Below are 25,515 nucleotides of genomic sequence, written 5' to 3'. Positions count from 1 at the left end.
GGAGCTGCTGAAGATCCCAGGAGTCGTCTAGGAGCTGTCCCTCAATGGTGACCAGATTGTAGGATGGTCAGTGACCAGACAGGTCACCAAGAAGCACTGGCAAGTGCAAATAGGAGTTGCACAAGGATTTGCAAAGTTTTGGGGACGAACAAGGTCTAGGAGACTCTATCCAGGAGGGGGAGTCCGAGCTGGCCCTCAGCACGCAAAGGCCAATAGCAGTCGATGGAGCCCGCACGAGTAACCCACAGGCGCTGGACAAGGAGTCACAAGGAGGACTAACCAGCCAAGCAAAACAGAAGGCCCACATCACAGGAGTTGCAGGAGCTGATCTTCGGTTTGCAGATTGCTGGGGCTTCTTGGAGCCTGAAGATCTCCCGGAGGAGGAATCAACAAGCCTTGTCAAATGCAACAGTCGCAGTGCACAGGGGTGCCAGTCCAGTGACAGGAGCAAGAGCCTACAGTCTCTCAATTTGAATAGAAAACAAGCAGGACCAAGATGAGGCCTCAGACTCACCACCTGTGTTGCAGGATCTTCAGTCGTATGTGGACAGCAGACCCCTCTATCCGGTCAACGTTGACGTGAGGTGACTGCCGATGAAGAGAAGTGATTCCTTCACTCCAAGGGAGATTCCTGCATGCTTCCTGGTGCAAACAAAGTCCTTGTGACCCTAGAGGACGCACAGCCTTGGATGTTGCAAAATTCTTGAAGGATCCGGAGAAACAATGTTACAATGGGAACCTTCCCACCAGAAGCACACTTGTTCAGTTCCTATGACGACCAGCAGCAGTTTCAGAGGAAAGGAGCAGAAGATGATATGCAGAGAGTTCCTTTAAAAGTCTTGCTTGACGAATCTGAGAACCCACCCACGAGGGAGCCCTTAAATAACTATAAAAGGGGGTTGGTAACTCTCTGCAATGACCCATCTATCGGGGGTGGGGGGGGTGGGGGGGGGTCAGGGACGTCACACCTACCTGGCCTAACCAACCAGGAGCTCCCGGGGATCTCTGCCTATTTTATTTTCAAGATGGCGGAATCAAAGTGGCCACCTGGCAGAGCTCTGGGTACCTTCCTAGGGGTGAAGCTGGACAGGGGGGGTGGTCACTTTCGCACCAGAGTGGTAACGGGGGGTTCCTGAACTGGTGAAAAACAGATTATGCAAGGCGAGCACCAAATGTGCCCTTCAAAGCGTTGAGTGGTGCTCAGAGGCACCCCACCATAGCCCAGTGACACCGATTTCTAAGGGAGAGGTGGTGATACCTCTCCTCTACAGGAAATCATTTGTTCAGCCTTCCCCTGCCTGAGTTAAGCTCAGCAGCAGGAGGGCAGAACAGTGTCTGCCACATTACATGCTACAACCCATGGGGGACCCCTAGTGTACCAATGTACTGGGTAAAAGTACCATATACTAGGGACTTATATGGGTGCACCAGTATGCCAATTGCGGGGTGTAAAAGTTACTCACCAACTAAATTTAGAGGAGAGAACACTAACACTGGGGTCCTGGTTAGCAGGATCCCAGTGTAGAACAGTTGAAACACACTCACCCCAGGCAAAAAGTGGGGGCAACCATGCCAGAAACCTCTGACTTTCCTACAAGGGGTTTTAGTCTTCCCCTACCTCGATGAGTGGCTGTTCAAGGTGGGCTTGCCCCCAAGCTGTCGTCTCCCACCTCCAGACTATGGCGAACCTCCTGCATTTGCTGGGGTTCTCTATAAGTGTACATTAGTCACACCTGACTTCCTCTTGGACAATCTTTCATTTCAGCTGTACTGGAAACAGTGCAGTTTCAGGCTTATCCTCCTAGCAGTGAGTCGGGGATATTCAGGCTATGATACCGATGTTTCAGCCTCTATCCTGGGTTTTGGTGAGACTGACTGATACTGCTGGGTAAGGGGCTTTTTTTTTTTAATCTGATAGAGACTTCTAGTTGCAAATTCCTTACCTTTGAATAGATACCAAAGCAATACCATCCCCAGAGGTGGGTTTGTAAACCAAGATCATTACAGAAAGTCCTGCAGCGCTTTACGGGCAACGTACCCGTCCCTACAGACCTGACTGTCCAGGCAGTAGTGTTTGGTAAACATGGACAGGGAAGCCCATGTTGCGGCCTGACATGTCAAGGACTGGAACTCCGCATACTAACGAAGTGGTTATGGCTGTAGGTCTAGTAGAATGAACATGCAAGCTTTCAAGTGGTTGCTTCTTGGCCAGTGCACAGCACATCTTAATACAGAGTATGACCCTTCTGGAGATAGTCCACTTCAGCACTGGCTGACCTTTTTTGGCACCCACATAACCAACAAAGAGTTGATCATCCACCAAGGACTCTCTTAGAATCATCTCAGGTCTAGCCAGTGGAGTCTCTCCTTTTCTTTAGAAGCATGTGGGGTATGTAAAAACTAGGCAAGGTGATGGATTTTCCTACATGAAAGGGCGTAACCACTTTTGGCAGAAATGAGGCCCTATTGCAAATCACCTTTTTGTCACAATATACTTCAAGGTAGGGTGGCTTAGATGACAATGCCTGCAGCTCACTCACCCTGCGGGACGAAGTAATGGCCACAAAGAAGGCTGTTTTTGAAAAGTGAGAAGCCTAAGAGGACAATTGTGGAGAGGATCAAAAGGAGCGCACATCAGAAAGGTCAAAACCAAATTCAAATCCCAATGGGGCATAATGAATAAGGATGGCGGAAAGAGATGGTTAATGTAGGAAGCTGCCCTGGTATGTGGTAGACACCTATTATGTGGGCACCTTATACAAGGTGCAGGCACCCCCTATTATTGAAGTGTAGGTAGTATCTAGGAAGCCAGGGCTCTCTAGAGGTAGCTGTGGATGAGCAGCAAAGACACATCTAGGAGACATGCAAAGCTTATGCAACACCACTATAGTCGCACAGTAACTTGTCACACATGAAAGAACCACATTGTTACAAAAAGAAAGGTAATTTAATATAGTAACAACACTAGAATACTTATAGGCAGTCCCCCCCGCCCACCTGGAGGTAAATACACAATAGTTATATACACAATAGCACTCAGAAATTAGCATAGAAACAACAAGCACTGGCAACACTTAGTGAAAATAGTAAGGGCTCTAGGACAGGGCCATACCATATGCTAAGAAAGTGGAATGCGAAGTGAAGTCTCCCAACCAAGGATATGGAGCTGTTAGAGGGGATCTGGAAGAACTAGGAGTCCCAAGAGGTGTGCACCGGAGTGACTCCCAGGGACCAGAAGAGCAGAGGTAAGTGCCTGGTTGTCACAAGGACTAACAGAAGGACAGAGAAGGGATTGTTTAAGAACAGGACCAGTCCAGAAGAAGCCAATGGTGGATCTGCAAAAGAAGGGGACAGTTCACGATGGAGAGCTACTACTCGCCCTTTTGTGGATGAAGAACCAGGTCGACAGGAAGAGAAGACCACCAGCTGTGGAGACTACGAGCTGAGGAGGTGGTTTTGGAGCGGTGCAGATAGTGTCCCACATCGGTTGTCAGGTTGCAGTTGGTCAGTGGTGTTGGAAAATCACCAACAAGCCTTGAAAAATGCAAGACAAGGAAAAAAGATTTGCAAGGTTGAAGAGGACCAGCAAGGCCCAGGTGGGTAGTCCGGGGTGACCCTCAGCAGTCGAGAGAGGCAACAGAAGCAGCCGCAGCCCCCACAGGCAACCTACTGGCAGCAGGCACAGTAGGTCGCAGTGATGCCCAATCAGCACACCTGAAGGTGTCCCATGTCACTGGAGCAGCAGACAGGAGACTGTGCTCAGCAGGAAGAAGTGCTGTGGGCCGGGGCTCTTCAGAGACTTAAGATACCTTGGAGCAGGAGACAACAAGTCGTGGTAGCTGCAAGAGTTGCGGTGCACAGGGGTACTATCCTGCAAGGAGAGGGAAAGGCTCGCCGTCACCCAAGTTGGATAACTGGCAGAGAGGACCAAGGGAACCACTCCAGACCACCACCTGTGATGCAGGATCCATTCAGTTCCAGAGGAGAGCAAATCCATGCAGCCGGGCATCGTTGCTGTAGGTGTCTGCAGATGCAGAAGAGTGACTCCTTCACTCCAAGGGAGATTCCTTTTTGCTTCTTGGTGCAGACTGAAGTCTCGCCGATTCCAGAGGCTACATAACCAGGGAAATGTTGCAGTTGCTGGAAGGAGCTGGAGAAACAATGTTGCAAAGTGAAGATGTCACCGGAGATGCACCCTTGTCGGTTCCTGAAGAGTCCAGTTGTGGTTCCTGTGGCCAGAAGAGTCCCGGTGGAATCTTGCATGTCGTATTTGGGGACCCACCCTCAAGGGAGTCCCTAAATAGCCCTAAAAGGGGGTTTGGTCTCCTAGCAAGGTGCCCACCTATCAGGAGGGGTCTGTGATGTCACCTGTCAGACCTGGCCACTCAGATGTTCCCAGGGGCCCCTGCACATCTTGGTTTGGGAGAATCAAGTGGTACTTGGAGCTCCGGGCACCACCCCTAGGGTGGTGATGGGCAGAGGAGTGGTCACTCCCCTTTCCTTTGCCCAGTTTCACGCCAGAGCAGGGGCTGGGGGTCCTTGGACTGCTGCAAAACGGTTTGTGCAAGGAGGGCACCAAATGTGCTCTTCAAAGCAAGCTGGTGGCTTGGGGAGGCTACCCCTCCCAAGCCGTTTAACACCTATTCCAAGGGAAAGGGTTTTGCCTCCCTCTTCCACAGGAAATCCTTTGTTCTGCCTTCCCCTGCTTGTGTTTGTCAAGCAGCAGGAGGGCAGCAGGAGGGCAGAAATCTGTCTGAGAGGTGGCAGCAGCGCGAGCTTTCCAGAAAACCCTAGAAGACTGGTAGGAGCAATACTGGGGGAATCCTCTAAGGACCCCCCAGAGTGCAGGGAATCATACAACCAATACTGGCAACAGTACTGGGGTATGATTCCGACATGTTTGATACCAAACATGCCCAGGTTCTGAGTTGCCATTATGTAGATGGACACAGCTGTGTCCAGTAGACAGGTAAAATGGCTTCCCCGCACTTACGAAGTCCAGTGAAATGGAGCTTGAGCTCATAGGGGCACCTGAGCTCATGCAGGGGTGCCCTCAAACACAGAGACATGCACCCTGCCCTCTGGGCTAGAAGACCCTACCATAGGGCTGACTTACAGTGACCTGGTGCAGTGTCTTGTGGTGAAAGTCTGCATAAACCCAGGCTGCAATGGCAGGCCTGCACACACATTTTGCATGGGCTTCCATGGTTGGCACAATACATGCTGCGGCCCATGGGGAACCCATGGTGTCCCATTGCCCTGGGTACCCCAGTACCATATACTAGGGACTTATAAGGGGATACCCGTATGCCAATTGTGGAGATCACAAAGGTCCAAGGAAACCAAATTTAGAGGGAGAAAGCACCATCGCTGGGGTCCTGGTTAGCAGGATCCCAGTTGAGGCAGTCTCAGCACACTGATAGGCACAAAGTGGGGGTAACCATGCCAAAAAGAGGGTACTTTCCTACAGACAGTTAATGCCTTCAAGAAACCTATTATCAATAGGAGAGTCACAGAAGGTTGATCAGGCAACCTCAAAAACTGAGAAACAGACAACCTTTGAGAGTGCCCATAGCAGAGTCCTGCTGGGCCAAAGAAAGTATAAACAAGAGATCATCAGAAAGAGAGGCACAAGAAGGTCAACAGACTTGTCTGTGTACCATGCCACAAATTTCTTCCAATGACAGGCATATACTATTTTGGTGGAGGAACACCTGGCTGCCAAGGTAACATTACAGAATTTAGGCAGAATGTCAAAAGCTGTCAATTGTCGCCGCTCAATCTACACGCAAGAAGGTTGAGAGTGGACAGGTTCGGGTTCCTCTGCTGCTGCGACAGAAGATGCTCCTGAAAGGACAGTTTGATTGGAGGATCGATGGACATGCTCAACAGCTCAAGATGCCAGATTGCCCCTAGTCCAGAGTCACAAGGATTACTTGGACCAAGTCGTTCTCGACCTCCTTGAGAACTCTGGGCAAAAGTGGTAGTAGTGGAAAGGCATAAGGGAGGCTTAAGTTCCACTTGAGACGAAAAGCGTCTGAGCAATTGCTGCCTTGGAAACTCCAACATGCAAAACTGCTGACATTGTGCATTCTCTGCAGCAGCACGTCTACACAGTAGTGCTTGGTAAATGTGTGAGGCGTAGACCATGTGGCTGCCTTACATATTTCGTGCATTGGAATATTCCCTAGGAAGGCCATGGTAGCACCTTTCTTTCTGGTTGAGTGTGCCCTTGGTGTAATGGGCAGTTGTCTTTTTGCTTTAAGGTAGCAGATTTGGATGCACTTAACTATCCATCTGGCTATACCCTGTTTCGATATTGGGTTTCCTGCGTGAGGTTTTTGAAATGCAATAAACAGTTTAGTTTTTCTGAGGTTTTTAGTTCTGTCGATGTAGTACATTAGTGCCCTTTTGACGTCTAATGTATGTAGTGCCCTTTTCAGCTATGGAATCTGGCTGTGGGAAGAACCCTGGTAGCTCTACCGTTTGATTTAGGTGGAACGGTGAAATAACCTTTGGCAAAAATTTAGGATTGGTCCTTAGGACTACTTTATTTTTGTGTAGTTGGATAAAAGGTTCTTGTATTGTAAACGCCTGAATTTCACTTACTCTTCTTAGAGATGTGATGGCGATGAGAAATGCAACTTTCCAGGTTAGGAATTGTATTTCGCAAGAATGCATAGGTTCAAAGGGTGGACCCATGAGTCTTGTTAAGACGAGGTTGAGGTTCCATGAAGGAACGGGTGGTGTCCTTGGTGGTATAATTCTTTTGAGGCCTTCCATAAACGCTTTAATGACAGGTATCCTAAATAGTGAAGTTGAATGGGTAATCTGCAGGTATGCAGATATTGCTGCAAGGTGTATTTTAATGGAAGAGAAGGCCAGGTTTGATTTTTGTAAGTGTAGTAAGTAACCCACTACATCCTTTGGAGATGCGTGTAATGGTCGAATTTGATTATGATGGCAGTAGCAAACAAACCTTTTCCATTTGCTTGCATAGCAGTGTCTAGTGGATGGTCTTCTAGCTTGCTTTATGACTTCCATACATTCTTGTATGAGGTTTAAGTGTCCGAATTCTAGGATTTCAGGAGCCAGATTGCTAGATTCAGCGATGCTGGGTTTGGATGCCTGATCTGTTGTTTGTGTTGTGTTAAGAGATCTGGCCTGTTGGGCAACTTGACGTGGGGTACTACTGATAGGTCTAGCAGTGTTGTGTACCATGGTTGCCTTGCCCATGTTGGTGCTATCAGTATGAGTTTGAGTTTGTTTTGACTCAATTTGTTTACTAGATATGGAAGGAGAGGGAGAGGGGGAAAAGCGTACGCAAATATCCCTGACCAGTTCATCCATAGGGCATTGCCTTGAGACTGCCTGTGTGGGTATCTGGATGCGAAGTTTTGGCATTTTGCGTTCTCCTTTGTTGCAAATAAGTCTATTTGAGGTGTTCCCCAACGTTTGAAGTAAGTGTTTAGAATTTGGGGGTGAATTTCCCATTCGTGGACCTGTTGGTGATCTCGAGAGAGATTGTCTGCAAGTTGATTCTGGATCCCTGGAATAAACTGTGCTATTAGGCGAATGTGGTTGTGAATTGCCCATTGCCATATTTTTTGTGCCAGAAGGCACAGCTGTGTCGAGTGTGTCCCTCCCTGTTTGTTTAGATAATACATTGTTGTCATGTTGTCCGTCTTGACAAGAATGTATTTGTGAGTTATGATTGGTTGAAATGCTTTTAATGCTTGGAAAACTGCTAGTAGTTCGAGGTGATTTATATGCAGCTTTCCTTGATGTACATCCCATTGTCCTTGTATGCTGTGTTGATTGAGGTGTGCTCCCCACCCTGTCATGGAAGCATCTGTTGTTATCACGTATTGTGGCACTGGGTCTTGGAAAGGCCGCCCTTTGTTTAAATTTATATTGTTCCACCATAGAAGCGAGAGGTATGTTAGGCGGTCTATTAACACCAGATCTAGAAGGCGACCCTGTGCTTGTGACCATTGTGATGCTAGGCACTGTTGTAAGGGCCTCATGTGTAGTCTTGCGTTCAGGACAATGGCTATGCATGATGACATCATGCCTAGGAGTTGTAATATCTTCGCCTGTATTTTTTGTGTTGGATACATGCGTTGTATAATCTTTTGGAAATTTTGAACCCTTTGTGGACTTGGAGTGGCTATTCCCCTCGTTGTGTCTATTGTCGCTCCTAGGTATTGTTGTACTTTGCACGGCAGAATGTGTGATTTCGCATAGTTGATGGTGAAACCGAGTTTGTAGAGGGTTTGTATGACCTGATCTGTGTGGTGTGAGCACCTTGTCAGTGAGTCGGTCTTGATTAGCCAGTCGTCTAGATACGGGAATACGTGTATTTGCTGCCTTCTGATGTGTGCAGCCACTACTGCTAGGCATTTTGTGAAGACTCTTGGTGCAGTTGTTAAACCGAACGGCAATACTTTGAATTGGTAATGTATTCCTTTGAATACGAACCTTAGGTATTTTCTGTGCGACGGATGTATTGGTATGTGGAAATACGCGTCTTTGAGATCTAAGGTTGTCATGTAATCTTGTTGCTTTAGCAATGGTAACACTTCCTGTAGCGTGACCATGTGAAAGTGTTCTGATTTGATGTATGTGTTTAGTGTTCTGAGGTCTAGGATTGGTCTCAGTGTTTTGTCCTTCTTTGGTATTAGAAAGTACAGTGAGTAAACCCCTGTATTTGTTTGTGTATCTGGTACCAGTTCTATTGCGTTCTTTTGCAGTAATGCTTGAACTTCTATTTCTAGGAGGTCCGAATGTTGTTTTGATATATTCTGTGATTTTGGTGGTATGTTTGGAGGGATTTGTAGAAATTCTATGCAATAACCATGTTGGATAATTGCTAAGATCCAAGTGTCTGTTGTTATTTTCTCCCACGCTTGGTAATACTGACTTATTCTTCCCCCCACTGGTGTTGTGTGGAGGGGATGAGTGACGTGTGAGTCACTGTTTGGTTGTAGGTGTTTTGGGGCTTTGAAATTTTCCCCTGCTTCTAGGGAATTGTCCTCCTCTGTATTGGCCCCGAAAGCCTCCCCTTTGGTACTGTCCCTGGTAGGTGGACGGTGCTGAATGTGAGGTACTGGCTTGTGTGGCTTGACCCCGAAACCCCCCTCTAAAGGTTGTCTTGCGGAAGGTGTTGAAAGTGCCTCTGCTCTGCGGGGAGTAGAGCGCGCCCATGGCTTTTGCAGTGTCAGTGTCCTTTTTTAGCTTCTCAATTGCCGTGTCCACTTCAGGTCCAAACAATTGTTGCTCATTGAATGGCATATTGAGCACCGCCTGCTGTATCTCTGGTTTAAAACCAGATGTTCGTAGCCACGCGTGCCTTCGTATGGTTACTGCCGTGTTAATTGTTCTTGCTGCTGTGTCCGCTGCGTCCATAGAGGAGCGTATCTGGTTATTGGAGATGTTTTGGCCCTCCTCAACCACTTGTTTCGCCCTCTTTTGTAGTTCTGTGGGTAGATGCTCAATGAGGTGTTGCATCTCGTCCCAGTGGGCTCTGTCATAGCGCGCTAGGAGCGCTTGAGAGTTAGCGATGCGCCACCGGTTTGCAGCCTGTACTGCGACCCTTTTACCGGCTGCATCGAACTTGCGGCTCTCCTTATCTGGGGGTGGTGCATCGCCCGATGTGTGAGAGTTTGCTCTCTTGCGAGCTGCCCCTACCACAACCGAATCTGGTGGCAGTTGTGAGGTGATGAAAGCTGGGTCTGTGGGAGGTGCTTTATATTTCTTTTCCACCCTCGGTGTTATTGCCCTACTCTTGACAGGCTCTTTGAATATGTCCTTTGCGTGCCTTAGCATTCTTGGGAGCATAGGCAGGCTTTGGTAGGTGCTATGTGTGGAAGAGAGGGTGTTGAAGAGGAAGTCATCCTCGACAGGCTCCGAGTGTAGAGACACGTTGTGGAACTCTGCTGCTCTAGCCACCACTTGTGAATATGCCGCACTGATGTGGTTCTTTACTGTGTGTACATCCCTGACTGACCTGTGTGGTATTTGCAACCTCTTGCACCCTCGTGGTTAAACCTCAGCTGCTCTCCACAGCTATCCTTTAAAGAAACCTCGTTATCTAGAACCGCCTACATTGTCACTAAGGGTTGCCTGGACTCAGTACAGGGTGCTTCACCTATAAGTGTACACCAAAAACCAACACAGCCATTTGCAGAGTGCAGACAGGCCAGTGGGGCTGGTTCCAAGTCAGCAGCTGCTTCTTTTCCTCTTCAGCAGGTATGACTCCTCTGTGTCCTTTTCTTCTTAGGTCGACAGAATCAGAGTTCTGGGGTGCCACCTAAATACTCAATTTAGGGGCAAAACAGAGTGCCATGTGGCAGTCAATGGGCTTCCCAGCTTTATGGTGACTACACCCTTCTCATGACCACTTCCGTTGGGAAGTGGGCATAATCCTGGCCCTGATTGCCTAAATCCTTCTGTAGAAAACTGGCTCTGTATATACATAATCAAATTGAGATATAGTGTGCAGAGTCCAGGGGTTCCCCAAGAGGCTTGACCGAGGCAATAATAGATAATACTAATGCTCTATTTGTGGTAGTGTGGTTAAGCAGTTAGGCTTATCAGAGGGTAGTGTTAAGCATTTGTTGTACACACACAAGCATAACAACTCCAGATCAATAGGATTTTATATAGCAATTTATATATTTTTGTTACTTTATTACTAGAACCACAAGATTCAGTCAGAAATAAATACTGTTGCAGGTAAGTACTTAGCATAGACATCAATGTAACTTTGTTTCACTTTAGTCAAGTAAAAAGTTTTTAAGAAAAAGAGAATGTCTATTTTAAAAGTGAACACAGTGTATTTTCTGAACAGTTCTTGGGGGAAGAAAAGTACAGTTTTAGAGGTAAGTACACAACTTACAGTTCCAGTCTCTGGGGTATCGGAAGTGCACCATTGGGGGTTCAAGTCAACCCCAAACACTCACCACCAGCAACACAGGGCAGGTTGGGTACAGAAGTCAAAGTTGAGCAATTTTAATGTGGGCTCCTATGGAGCAGGGGTGTGGAATTTATTAAAATATCTACTTGTCCAGGGGACAGGTTGCTTCTCAAATCTACTTGTCCTGTAAAAAGATCTACTTGTCCCTTTGGTGCCATGTAGTGTGGCGACAAATTATGGCAGCAATCTCATTATGTAAGAGCTCTGATAATAGCCTCTCTGATTATGCCAGGGCTACTACCATAGTAGGGCTTGAATACTTGCAGTTTCAATCCCTACTGTAGCAATTTCCTTATTTTGCCACCTTTCTGCAGATCTGCATACTGGGGCTGGAGGAAGCAGTAAGCAATAGTTCCAGGGCTGGAATGCCTTTGAGTCTGCAAACCTACTAACCTGCATGTTTTAAAGATTTTCACCAGCTTCTCTCTAATATTTTCCCATAATAAGAAAGGTTGCACATTTACTCCTGACAATGGCAGAATTAGAACTTCTTCCAGGGTTGGGAAGAAAGTGGCTGGAGGGAAAATGAACTTACAAATGCTCAACAGATTTTCACATGAGCAAATCTACACATGCGTATTTACCCATGCTAAAATACAGTTCACAAATATTTTATAGGGGTAACACATATACCATGGGTGCACTTTTGTGACTTTGTTTAAGAATTTGGGGCCACGTGTAGGTAGGTTCAGATTTGCGACCCGCAAATTGCGAGTCGCAAATCCGAATGTAGGATGGTGTCCCTGACACCATCTGTGATTTGCAAGGGCTTCGCAAATGCCCACCTCATGAATAATCATGAGGTTGGTCGCAATTTGCGACCCCCTGGCGAATGGCGGCCCTCACAGGGATGGTGGCCTGCTGGAGACAGCAGACCACCATGTCTGTGACTGCTTTTCAATAAAGCAGTTTTTTTTTGTAATGCAGCCCGTTTTCCTTAAAGGAAAACGAGATGCATTACAAAAATGAAAAATGAAACGTTTGTTTCATTTTTTTAGAGCAGGCAGTGGTCCCCAGGACCACTGCCTGCTCTGAATTTTTTTTTTACAGTGACATTCACAATGGGGAAGGGGTCCCATGGGGACCCCTTCCCTTTTGCGAAAGTGTTAGCACCCATTTGAAATGGGTGCAAACTGCGATTGGTTTGCGCCCGCGTTCGTGGTCACAAAACAATCCTACATTGCACTGCGGGTCGCGATTAGGAAAGGAACACCCCTTACTAATTGCGAGTCGCAAACCCATTTTGCAATTCGGTAACCAGGTTACCAAATCGCAAAACTGGATTTGTGCATCGCAATGTGCTTTTTGCACATCGCAAACAGCGAAAGTCGCTGTTTGCGACATGCAAAAAGCTACCTACATGTGGGTCTTGGTCCCTAATTAGGTCTGGTGTTAACAAAGACATTTTGTTTTTATTAAACTTCTATTTCTCTCTCTTTCGGCTGGCTTTACTGTGAGTGATCACATTCTGCTCTTCCACAAGGAGCATATTGGCACACAAAGTAGTTTTGTTCAGTGTCAGGAACTACAGTGGCAATCAGTGACGTAACGAAACTGGAGGGTGCCCCTTTGCAAAGAACATGGAGGAGCCTTCTCTCCAGACTCACTCAGGGCAGGTGCTGTGTTGAAGGGGCCCCCTGGAGGGCGGCTGCGGGGCCTTTGTTATGCCACTGGTGGCAACATGTGCTTTTAGAGTTCAAAAACCTTTTTTTTTTTTTGCCAGTGTTTGTTACAATGTTGAGGGCCTGGTAGCTCCCAAAACAATAAAGTGTTACAAAAGCCATGTCAAAACAAGACACGCATTGATGAAACTAAAAGACTTATAAAAAATATGTCAGATCAGTTGGCTTTGTCAGTGTTTGTTTATTTTCCTGCTTCCCATAATCGTGTTGAAAATGGTTACACTGATTTCCCATTAGAAATATTTTTGGGAAATACTAGAATGCATCAACACATTTTACTAAAAGACACTTCATTTGCATCTAATCAGAGAGCATTCTGGGAGCATTATACTTCGCCTCATAGCCTAAACTTTTCAAACATGTGTATACACGTTTATTTTTTTTTGTACTGGAACCAAAGCAATTAGTGAAGTGTGACCTTAAAACATTTATTTACAGCACTCACCCTAATAATGAAGGCTTTCAAATAATGAACCATAAATACAAGTTCGAACAGCATTATCTTTTGGAAACACATTACCTCAACTGCAGAGAGCTCCACTCTCTGTAAACAGGCAGCCAAAGGGTTTGGGCTGCAGAGGGTTGGGCCTACTTGTCCCAAGGACAAAGTAAACATAAAAACTTGTTGCCCTTGACCCCAAACAAGATGTCCCGGGTGTCGGGCGATAGGAATTCCACATCCCTGATGGAGACAGGGGGTACTCTGAATTTGGAGGGCAGACCAGGCGGGTTCAAGACAGCACTGGAGGGGCCCCAAATAGGCACCAAACACGCACCCTCAGCGGCACTGGGGCGGCCGGGTGCAGGGTGCAAACAGGGCATCGGGTTTTCAATGCAACTTAATGAGGGGACCCCAGAGGTCACTCTGAGGCTGCAGACGAGGTCCTGGGGGGCTTCTCTGGCAAACTCCGGCTGGACAGGGAAGAGGGCTAGCTGATGCACTGGAGGACATGTTTTCCAAGACATGGGGGGTGCGGGTGCAGTGTATTCTTTAGGCGTCGGATATCTTCATCCGGAGAACGCGGTCAGGGGAGTCCTCTGGATTCCCTCTGCAGGCATTGTTGTGGAGATTGGGCTCTTGCTCCCAATCGCCTGGGGATCCTTTCTTGCTGGGTGGACACCTGGACACGGGCCATAGGCGTCTGGTGCACAGGGGTCAGGACTCATGTCCGGAGTGAGGTGGGAGTCCTAAGAAGAGGTATTTTTTTTTCTACTTTGGACAGTGCCTCTGTCCACTGGAGTTCTTGATCCTCTGTGATGGAGGGGGTCCTCTGGAGGTTTTGCAGAGGTCGCTGGACTCCCCCTGCAGGACGCGTCGCCTTTCTTCTGCAGGTTCTCTTAAGCAGGAGACAGGGCGGTTAAAAAAGAACTGATGTCAGCAAGCCGGGTGGCGGCTATATGGGATCCGCAATGTCATAGCTGGCACCGAAGATGGAGGTGGAGCCGACTGATGCCACCTAGCGTCACACAGGGGGTACTGCTCACAAATCTCACTGGATCAAGTGGATGCCTAGGGGAAATTCGACTAGAAGGAATCTGAAACTAAATGTTTCAATCAGATAGTTCTAATTTACTAGCATGCACATGAGGGCTTCATTTTATGTGACTGTTGTACTCTGTAACCAGCCATGGTACCAAATAATATCAAGAGTTATCAAGTACCCTAAAATAATCTAAAATATAGCTCTTAGAAATAAATATACCAAAGTCCAGCACCTACATAAATTCTGGAAGGCTGCCTTAACACCCAGGTGTCTACTAGAGGTGAAGTGCAGTTTGTAGAGCCCAGGTGTCGAAGCCAAGCCCACTGGGTCCAAAAACCTGTTAAGGGCCCAACAGGTCAGGCCTATATAGTAGGCAAGCTCCCTCTATTTGCTTCAGTCTGTTACCAGAAGCTCAGATGTCATACAAAGTGAGCACTAGGACTGGCAGAGCCTCAACAGCAGGACATGGTCATCAGGGGCAGAATTGATTACTCATTTATTTGAGGTGACAGGGTTGCACCTTTTTTTGCCGATCTCTGCAACTGAAAGGCTACAAAATGGTTTAAACCAGCTGTTCTTAATCTTTTGACTTCTGTGGACCAACCACTGAATCATTACTGGAATCCGGGCCCCTCACTGATCCATTATTGGAAGCCAGGGGCTCCCAACCTAAGCACTAATGTAGGGAAGTGCCATCTTTCTGGCATGGTTACCACCACTTTTTGACTGATGTCAGTATGTTTAGACTGTAGTTCACTGGGATATTGCTAACCAGGAAACCCATTGACAGTGCTCTCTCTCCCCTAAATTTGATTGCTGATAACCTTTTACACCCACGATTGGCATACTGGTGCACCTATGTAAGTCCCTAGGATATGGTTCTTTGGTACCCAGAACATTGGTACATGAGGGTGGGCTGCAGCATGTATTATGCCACCCATGGGAGTCCATGCAAACTGTGACTGCCACTGCAGACTGCCTGAAATGGTGCATACACCTTTCACCGCCAAAGCTGACCACTCCACGTAGACATTGTAAGTCACCCCTCTGATAGGCCCTTTAGTATAAGGGCAGGGTGAATGACTCCAAGTGTGAGGGTACCCCTACATGGGCAGGGCGCCCTACAGACACCAGGCCATTTCCTGGGCTTTGTAAGTTCGGGGAAGCCATCTTAAGGTATTTAGTGGACACTGGTCAGCACGAGTGGTCCAACTATATAATGGCTTTTTCAAAACACAGCTTATTTGGTATCAAACATGTTGTAATCATGCAACTACACCGATTCCAGTTTTAGTTGCATGATACCATGTACTCTGTGGGTTCCTTAGAAGATCCACCAGTTCTACCGGTGCAGCCTGAAGGGGTCTAGCTGCCAGCCCACGCTGCTGCTTACCCCAGACACTGTCCTGCCCTCCTGCTGGTGAGCCATGCACAGGCCGAAGAGGGAGCACAAAAGATTTCCTGCAAGGGAGAGGTGTGACCACCTCCCCCTGTGTATTAGGTGTCTAATGGTGGGGGTTGGGTGAACTCTGCGCACCACTAGACTGCTTCGAATGGCACATCTGGTGCCCTCTGTGCATAATCTGGTTTGTACCAGTGTAGAAACCATCCCCCTTTCCAGCTCTTCCCCTAGGGAGGTGCACAGAGCTCTTCCACTTGATTCTGCCATCTTGGAAACAAGATGCGCAGAGGACCCTGGGAGCATCTGACTAGTTAGGCCAGGTAGATGACGTCCCTTCTGACAGGTGGGTCACTTCAGAGAGTGACCAACCCCCCTTTTAGGGTTACTTAAGGGCTCCCTCATGGGTGGGTCCTCAGTTTCATCGAGCAAGACTCTCCAAGAAACTCTCTGCAAGGCATCTTCTGCTCCTGCCCTCTGCAAACACTGCTGGTCTGCTTGGGAACTGAAACACACCTGCTTCTGGTGGTAAGACTCCCATTGCAACATCGTTCCTCTGGATCCTGCAAGAATTCTGCAGTATCCAAGGTTGTGCATCCTTCAGGGTCACAAGGACTCTGCTTGCACCGGTAAGCATAAAGGAATCTCCCTTGGAGTGAAGGAGTCCGTCCCCCTGCATCAGCAGGCACCTCAGGTCAATGTTGACAGGTTGGGAGGTCTGCTGTCCACAGACATCTGAAGATCCTGCTTCACAGGTGGTGAGTCTGTGGCCTCCTCTGGGTCCTGCTTGTCTTCTATTCAATTTGAGAGGCTGCGGGCCCCTGCTCCTACCACTGGACTGGAAACCCCAGTGCACCGCGACTGTTGCACTTACCAAGGCTTGTTGACTTTCTCTAGGAGATCTTCAGGCACCAAGAAGCCCTGGTCTCCAGCACTCAGCAACTTGAATATCAGCCCTTGTCCTGCAGATCATATTAAGTGGGACTTCTGTTTTGTAGTGAGGAATCCTTATGACTGTGTCCTTTGACTGTGGGTCACTCGTGGGGCTCCATCGACTTCAGCTGGCCTTCCTGCCTGCGGACGGCCAGCCCCAATTACCCTGATTGAATAGAGTCTCCTGGACCCTGCTGGTCCCAAAAACTTTGTAAAGTCTTCTTCAGCTCCTGTTTGTATTTGCCAGTGCTTGTTGGTGACATGGCTGGTCACCTGACCATCCTGTAATCCGGCGACAGTCTAGGGACAGCTCATAGGTGACTCCTGGGTACTTCTGTAGCTCCTGGACCCAGCAGCTGGACTTTTTACACTGACTTGCAGAAACTTTCACCTTCAGGAAGGTGGTGACCATTGCCACCTGCACCACCTGGGCACCTCCAAGGGTGCTGGACTCTTTCCCCTTCCTTTGAGGGTCTTCCACGTCTGGAATCCGTCCTTCGGTTCCACTGGCCTGATACACGGGTCTTGAAAGCAGCTGGACAATCCGATGCATACACTGACTTCAGTGAGTCCCTCTGCATCTGGGTCCCTGTTGTAGGTACTCCTGACCTCTGGATATCCTAGGGTAGGGGTCCTCTCCAGCCATCCTCTCATCTGTTGGTTTCCTCAGGGTCCACTGGTAAGGGTTCTGAAATTCACAAACTCCAACCACTACTCTCTATGTTAGACTATGGGACAACTGGGTAGGTAACTACCTTGTACCCGGTTGCTTGGGAACCCTTACTGTACTTACCTCTGGTGTTTTTATCTACCCCTAGCTAACTAGCACACTTACCTTGATTGGGATAACTACTTCACATTTCATTTTTAAAGTATTTATTCGCCCCCTCCATAGGGCCCTGTGTATTTCTATGCTATTTCTGATGGTTATTTTGTGTACATATTGTGTGTAGACATCCCCAAAGGGAGATATACTAATGCTAGTCTAATAGTGCTTTAATTAAATATCCTTTATTTTTGCAACACTTGTGTGGTTCTTGCTTGTGAGTTACTGTCGGACTACGGTGGTACTGCAAGTGCTTTACATTCAGCTGCTCGCCTCTGCTACCCCTAGAGAGCTTTTGCTATCTGGACACATATTCACTATCACTAAGGGTTGCCTGGACTCAGCATAGGGTGCCACACCAAAGGTTTGCACCATAAGCTGAGCCAGCTTCCTAAAACTAAAATACAAAAAACAAGTATACACCAAACAGAAGCTCAAATATGTAACTATTGTGTTTATTTTTCTATCAAATACAGAAAAGGTTTTCAAATGTTAATTTTTTGCCTATTAAATATATGTTATTAATTATAATATTACTTTTGTAAAACATTCAGGGACCCCCCTTAGGTATGCCTCTCAGGCCACTAAGGGTCTTCGGATCACAAGTTAAGAATCACTGGTTCAAACTGTACTAAAATAAGTAAGGTACCACGATGCCTGCAGTACACCTGCTGCCCGCATTAAGCCAAGAGAATAAATACGGACCATCTCCTATTCTCGCCGGGTAGAGGACAAGGAAATTAAGGGTGCCAAATGGTTTTGTGACAGGTAGTGTGACCTCTCCACAACAATGCCTGCAGAGGAATTCCCTAGGTCACCCCATGCCCGCGAAAGCTCCGGACAAGGAAATTCGACACCTAAAGAGACTCTGCACCATCAGCCCTTGGAGAACCCGACCTCCGGTGCATCAATGTTCATCAGATGGCCCTCCTCCTGGTCCAGCCTGTGATTTGCGTAAGACGACTTCCTGGACCTCACCTGCAGCCTCTGAGTGACCCGCCGGGTCCCCTCATAGAGAATCATTGGCAACCAGACGCCTTGTTTGCACCCGGCCACCCCAGTGCCGCTGAGGGTGTATGTTTGGTGCCTACTTGTGGCCCTCCCAGTGCTTCTCTAAATGCCCAGGTCTGCCCTCCAAAGATGCGGGTACTTGCCTGCCTGCAGATCTGAAACTGAGTGCCCCCAGTCTCCATAGAAGCCCATGTTAATTTTGCCTCATCTTTGACCCCTGCACCCAGCTAGCTCCGTGTTGCTGGTGGTGGGTGTTTGGGGTTAACTTGAACCCCAACCTGTGGACTTCCTAACCCCCGGAGACTGGAACTGCAAGTGTTGTACTTACATGTAAGTGATCTACCTTTTCTTCCCCCGGAACAATTTCTGAAAATTGCACTGTCAACTTTTAAACAGATAATTGCCAATATTTTAAAAACAATATAACTTATTGATTTCAAACAAAGTGCTATTGATACATGTGTGAAATACTAAACTTGAATCTTGTGGTTCTAAAAATAAGAAAATATATTTTTGCTATATAAAAACTATAGGTCTGGAGTTAAGTCATTGAGTGTGTGCTTCCTCTATTGTCTGTGTTTACAAAACAAATGCTTTACACTACCCTTTGATAAGCCTAACTGCTTGACCACACTACCACAAGAAATAGCATTATTATCTACTTTAGCTTCGGTTAAGCCTCTGGGGGAGCCCCTGGGCTCTGTGCACACTATAACTCACTTTGATATAGTATATACAGAGCCAGCTTCCTACAGTCTAAAATTATTATCAATTAGTGGGAGCAGATACCTATACAAATGCAAGAAATGTATCAGCTCCTCTAAGTTGTAGTAAAAAAGAAAAGAAAATGAGCACTAGAAGTAGTATTAGGAAATATTAAGTGGAAACGGCAATTGATAATGGCTCATACAATGTCTGACATTGTGCAGTAATGCTTCAAACTAACAATGACAAGCTTACCAATCTACACGAAGCTACTAAAAAAAAAAAGACAGCTAAGTGAAAACCAATTTGTTACATTATATTCTCGTAAAGATAAATCTGCAAAATGATAACTTCCCTTAATCAAGAAGTGCTTAGAAGTCATGCCAAAATGCATGTAAGAAGCAAATATTACCTTTATTCCTTCCTCATCATTTACTCTGCGAATCATTTTTACACACATTTCTGTAATTTTTGGAAAAGTAGGTTGTTCAAGGCAAATATCTCGCAATATTTTTATCACTCTTTTTCTTACACTGATACCGGTGTCCTAAAAAAAGAGAAAATAATGATTGACAAACATATCTACCAAAACATTAAAACCCTTTCAATACAATGTACAGTTTTTAAACTATCTCAGATACAGGAAAAGAATGATAGAGAACGACAGTCATTTAACATAATCAATCTGTTAAACAGATCTGCTATCCTACCATTAACTCACAATTCATTAAAAAATTCCCCATCTATCCCTCCCCATGTATATATATATATATATATATATATATATATATATATATATATATATATATATATATATATATATATATATATATATATATATATATATATATATATATATACTGGAAGATGCAGGATCACAAGAAAACAACAGCCAGCCAGGGCAAAAATCTGGATCCCAAAGGATACAAAGAGCCACAAGAAAATGTAATATCCAAGAAAGAAGTGACTCAAACAGATGATCTCATTAAAGAACAAAAATATATTTCTACTACAACGTAGCTGCAATAGCGTCACAGGTACTTCAGCTCACCATATAAATGTTCTTGTGTGCATTAGGTATCCATTACTTGATAGTCCACTTGCTTTTACAGTTGCTGCCCAGCATGATAACAGCTATACAAGGAATACATGAAAAGTATGAGGAGAGGAACACTGTCTCCCTCCTATCCCTTGCTCACCTCCATCACAATATATTTCTCGGATAAATGCCTTGTTTGCATGAAGGAGAGCGGGTATATGGAAATTAAGCGCTCCAGTTCAGGAAGTTATTTATATGGAACTGTGCATTATGGGAGTTGGAGTTTGGTTATTGAAGTCACATGACTGTATTTAAAAAGCACTGGCTCACTCACACCTGTTCTTATTTACCTGTGAACAAGGCATGCTGTTGCCGAAACGCGTCAGGATTTTTTGTCTTGCTGCTCAGAAATGCTATTAAATGCTTGGATTTTAACATGGACTGGTGCCTGGGCTTTTCGTTTTTTTGGATATATATATATATATATATATATATATTTCATATTGTGATACTTTTATCCTGGTGACATTGTAGGAAGCTCTCTATATGGTGCACTAAAAATAAGAACACCATGCAGAGAGTCGAGTGGATTCCCAATGGGTTAGCAGAGGCAAAAGTAGATAAGACTAAAACTCTACTTTTGTGCTAGTGTGGTTGAGCAGTTAGGTTTATCAGAGGGTAGTGCTAAGCAATTGCTGTACTCAGAGACAATAAATGAGACACTCAAATACTAAATCGGAGACCAATTTGGAAAAACTATACTTTTATTTACATATACTTTAAACCCAGGAACTTTGTTACAAGTTAAGTACGTTTTCAAGCATTAATACTTTAGTTTAAAAACAATATATATATATATGTTTAAACATTTTTTTAAAAATGAAGGATTCTTCATTGTAAACCTATGGAGGAAAACAATGTTCTGCAAATACACAGTGAACAACCACTTACGGAGAGTTAAGGTGAGTACTGGACACTAATCAGAACCACACCAGCAGGTCACTCCGGGCAGCACTGGGGAGGCCGGGTGCTGGGGTGCAGCAAGGCGTTGGGCGCCCAATGGGTTTCAATGGGAATTGGTCCTTGGAAAGGCAGGCTGAAATCTCTGGCTTGGAAACCAGTCAGGTAAGGTGTATACTTGAGGTGCTCAGGGACACAGGTGCACATTTGGTCATTTTCTCCAGTGCCCAGGGGTGACCTTAGGTGTCAGGTTCCTCTGTCCGGGAACACTTGGGTCCATGGGGTCCTGCGTGTTGAGGCTGCAGGCGTTGTCAGGAATGATTCCAGCAGAAGAGAAATCAGGGGAGACTTGAGCTCAGGAGACCCAGTGGATCCTTTGGCACCAGTAACCCACCTCGGATTGGGTCAGGAGGGACAGGTGCAGTGATGGCTGTAGGAGAGGCTGCAGGCAAGTTGGGGCGTCCAAGAAACCTGAGTGGACACTGTAGGAAGCTGGCTCTGTATATGCTATACCAAAATGAGGTTTAGTGTGCACGGAGTCCAGAGGCATAACAGTGGCTAAAGTAGATAATACTAATGCTTTCTTTTGTGGCAGTGTGGACGAGCAGTTAGGCTCATCAGAGGGTAATGCAAAGCATTTGTGTACACACAGTCACGAAATGAGGCACACACAATGAATAACTCCAGGCCAATGTTTTTATATAGCAAAAATATATGTTGCTACTTTATTACTAAAGTCAAAAGGTCTTCGTAGCAGGTAAGTACAGTTGTAAATGGGTATCAAGCATATTTATCAAATGTACTTTGTTTAGGTTTTGCAGATAAAACAGTTTTCAAGTAGTAGTTACTTTATTTTGATTAAAAAAAACAAAAGCATACATAGATATATAAAAATGTACATTTGTAAAACAGTCCATATAAAATACACATATGATTTTAATAATTTAGGACAAAGAATATATTTAAAACTACTTAGAATGAAACGTTAAATACATATTCAAATAAAAGGAGGGAAAGCATATTTAAAAACAATGCTAATCTAATAGATCATCTGCTGCCCAAGACAGAATACACAGAACCATATTAATTACCTAGAAATGTGCAATAATGTCTTCCATTTTATCATGTATGGAAACCTGAGATACTACCCAAATATATATGGGGGAAGGAGACAATCCGCCTCCAGAATATATTATTTGGAACTACGTAGAGTAAAATCTTAAAGTGCATGTGAGAAGAATAGACCAAGGACACGTTTAGTGACAGAGCTCAAATATATAATTGGCTACTAGTTGCATGCCTCTATAAACACGGAAAATGCAATATGTACAGTCAATTAGTTAAAAATTCCATTAGGGCAACCCCCTCCATCTAACGTACCATGCACGCTCTAGGTATTTAGTGACTGTGAATACTATCACAGCCTTTGAGCCGTATTTAAGAATTCTCAGGGTCTCCCTGACACTCAGAAGTTTGCAAACCGCAATTAAAAATTTACAAGTAACTCTTTTCAATTTTAAAGGCTGACAGTGCAATTTCTCTTAGGAACCAATGCAGTCCTGGGGGAGGAAAAGTGTTAGCAGTTAACAGGTAAGTACTCAACTTATGATACCAGTCTTCGGGGATTAGTATGCCCACCGGTTGAAGTTCAAGCTGACCTCGCCCCCCCCAAAAAAAAGTGCACCAACAGCAACACATGGGCGGTAGGGTGCAGAGACCAAAGTTGATGTTGGATTTTCAACGGAATTCTATGAGGACTGGGTGCACTCTGAAAAAAACAGATTGCAGGTTAAGTACTCACAGTTTCAAGGCACAGGCTGGGGTGTGGGGGTTGCTTTAGAGTAGCACTGGTGGGGCCACAGGTCAGCATCAAACACACACCCTCAGTGGCACAGAGGCAGCTGGGTGCAGGGTGCAAACAGCGTCGGGTGCCAAATGGGTCGGGCATCTCCAATAACTAACAGGGAGCCTGAGCCTTTGAGGCTCACCGCCAAGTGTTGCAGTTCCTGCAGGGGCACCTCCACCCACAGCAGCTTTGTTCCTCACCCCTGAGAGCACAAAGGCTCCCACTCTTTGGGGGTCAGAAACTTGTCTGTTAGTGGCAGGCTGGCACAGACCAGTCCGCCCTACACTCGAGGGTTGGTAAAATATCTCTTAGATGTCCTTTGTGTGCATTTTACAATAAATCCAACACTGACATCAGTGTGGGTTTATTATGCTGAGAAGTTTGATACCAAACTTTCCAGTATTCAGTGAAGCCATTATGGAGCTGCAGAGTTTGTAATGACAAACTACCAAGCCCTTGTATTTAGTATGGCCACACTGCACTTACAATGTCTAGGAATGGAGTTGGACACTGTAGGGGGCATATTGCTCATGCAGCTATGCCCTCACCTGTGGTATAGTGCACCCTGCCTTAGGGCTGTAAGGCCTGCTAGAGAGGTGACTTACCTATGCCACAGGCAGTGGTTTGTGGGTATGGCACCCTGGGAGAGATGCCATGTCGACCTTACCTTTTTCCTCCCCAAAAGCACACACAATCTGCAATGGCAGTGTGCATGTGTTTGGTAAGGGGTCCTTTAGGGTGGCACAATACATGCTGCAGGCCTTAGGGACTCTCCCTGGCCACAGAGCTCTTAGTATTACTGGTACCTTTTACAAGAGGACTTAGCTGTGTGCCAGGGGTGTGCCAATGGTGGAAACAATATTACAGTTTAAGGAAAAATAACTGGTGCTGGGGCCTGGTTAGCAGGATCCCAGCACATAGTCAAGTTAGCATCAATATCAAGCAAAAAGTGATAGGATAACCATGCCAAAAGGGACACTTTCCTACAGACTCTGACTTTGGACAGCCGGAAGCTTGCTGGGACCATTGGTTGGTTTCACCTCAGGTCGTGGACATCAGACGCAGAGGTCACTTCGGGTGTTGGGTCTTTGCTGTTTAGGAGGCTGCAGAGTCGCTTCTTGAGACTTTGTTGCAGAGCAGATTCGCTGCTCATGGGAGCAAGTGTCTTTGTGGCAGACAGGCAGTCATCCTGAATGCTCTGCTGCAAGACGAGTCGTCTTTTGGGCACAGTCCGTCAACTCAGCAGGCAGGTCGGTGGGTCTGGTACCAAGTCAGCAGCTGCTTCGTTTCCTCTTCTGCAGGTGTGACTTCTGTGTCCTCTTCTTCATAGGTCATAAAGATCTGAGTTCAGGGGTTCAGAAGTGCCACCCAAATACTCAATTTAGGGGCGTTACATGGAGTGCCATGTAGTAGCCAATGGGTTGACCACCTTCAGGGTGACTACACCATTCTTATGACCACTTCCGCTGGTCAACTCTGCCATCTGGAGAGACCTAGGTCAGATTACTAAGGCAGCTAGCCCTTTGAAGATCCCCGCCCTGGAATGCCCATCCTGCCTGGGGGAGGTGCTAACACCCCCGCCCAGTGCTGGCCCTCAAGAGCACTGGCTCATCAGGGGAGGACAAAATGTGTCTAAGGCGGCTGAACTAATCAGGAACAGTCAGTCAATACGCTAGTAGCTGGTAGGTTTTAATGGAGCACCTCTAAGGTGCCCTCTGAGTGCAATTATTAATAAATCGCTCACTGGCATGAGTGAGGGTTTATTCATCTCAGATGTTTGATCCTAAGCATCCCTATATTCGGAGAAGCCATCATGTAGCTGAGGAACTCACTGTGAACACCGCCCAGCAGATGCATTCAAGATGGATTCCCTGGATACACGATCGCCCGGAAAGACTGCCCCAGCTGGCGTGGGGAAAGGGGAGGAGGAATTGCCATTGTCCACAGGTCCAACCTCTGCCTGAACACACACTCCGGAGACTCTGAAGAATCCACAAACATAATGGAACACCTCCACTTCATGCTACAGACCAGCCCGACATCCACCATCAGGGGGAACCATCATCTACTGCCCCCTCCGGACCTCGTACACCATTCGCCGACTCCATCATGGGCTGAATCTCTGAACAAGCCATCACAGCCATCAACTACACCCTGCTGGGAGACCTCAACTTCCACCTTGAGAATCTACAAGACCCCAACACCGCATCCCTCCTAGACAACCTCCACAACATAGGACTCTGACAGATCGTGACAGAGCCAACACACTCAGCAGGACACACCCTCGAAACTATCTTCACTACAGGAACCTCTGCTACCTTCAGCCACACACTGGAACCATCATGGATAGATCACTGATGCATCCACTTCACCTTCAACACACCCACCATCACCAGACCCCATCTCCAACCATTGCATAGAAACTGGACAAGAATACCCTACGATCAGCTCACTGCCGCCCCCATCACCGCACACGACGACCCAAACACCGTAGCACACACCTTCCACAAATGGATCACCGACTGCGCCAACACCACATCCCCCCCCCCTAAAAAGAATAACACCCCCCATGCAAAGAGAGCCAGCTGGTTCACCCCCCAACTCTGAGAATCGAGACGCACGTGTCGCCGCCTTGAGAAAATCTGGAGAAAC

At 46.4% G+C, this 25,515-nt stretch overlaps 1 protein-coding gene across 17 annotated transcripts in view; it reads right to left on the bottom strand.

Annotated features, from left to right (window-relative positions):
• Nucleotides 1-25,515, bottom strand: part of NIPBL (NIPBL cohesin loading factor) — a 1,341,000-nt gene that overhangs the window by 348,478 nt on the left and 967,007 nt on the right. For all 17 annotated transcript variants that reach the window (XM_069221119.1, XM_069221174.1, XM_069221201.1 and 14 more), the window contains one exon: nucleotides 19,431-19,565. In XM_069221119.1, the coding sequence (XP_069077220.1) occupies nucleotides 19,431-19,565 (135 nt within the window). The remainder of the gene's footprint in view (nucleotides 1-19,430; nucleotides 19,566-25,515) is intronic.

This window comes from Pleurodeles waltl, chromosome 1_1 (genome assembly GCF_031143425.1).
Source record: "Pleurodeles waltl isolate 20211129_DDA chromosome 1_1, aPleWal1.hap1.20221129, whole genome shotgun sequence".
In the NCBI taxonomy this organism is placed as follows: Eukaryota; Metazoa; Chordata; class Amphibia; order Caudata; family Salamandridae; genus Pleurodeles; species Pleurodeles waltl.
Note: the sequence above shows the minus strand (reverse complement) of the source record. Positions and strands in the feature narration are given on the sequence as shown.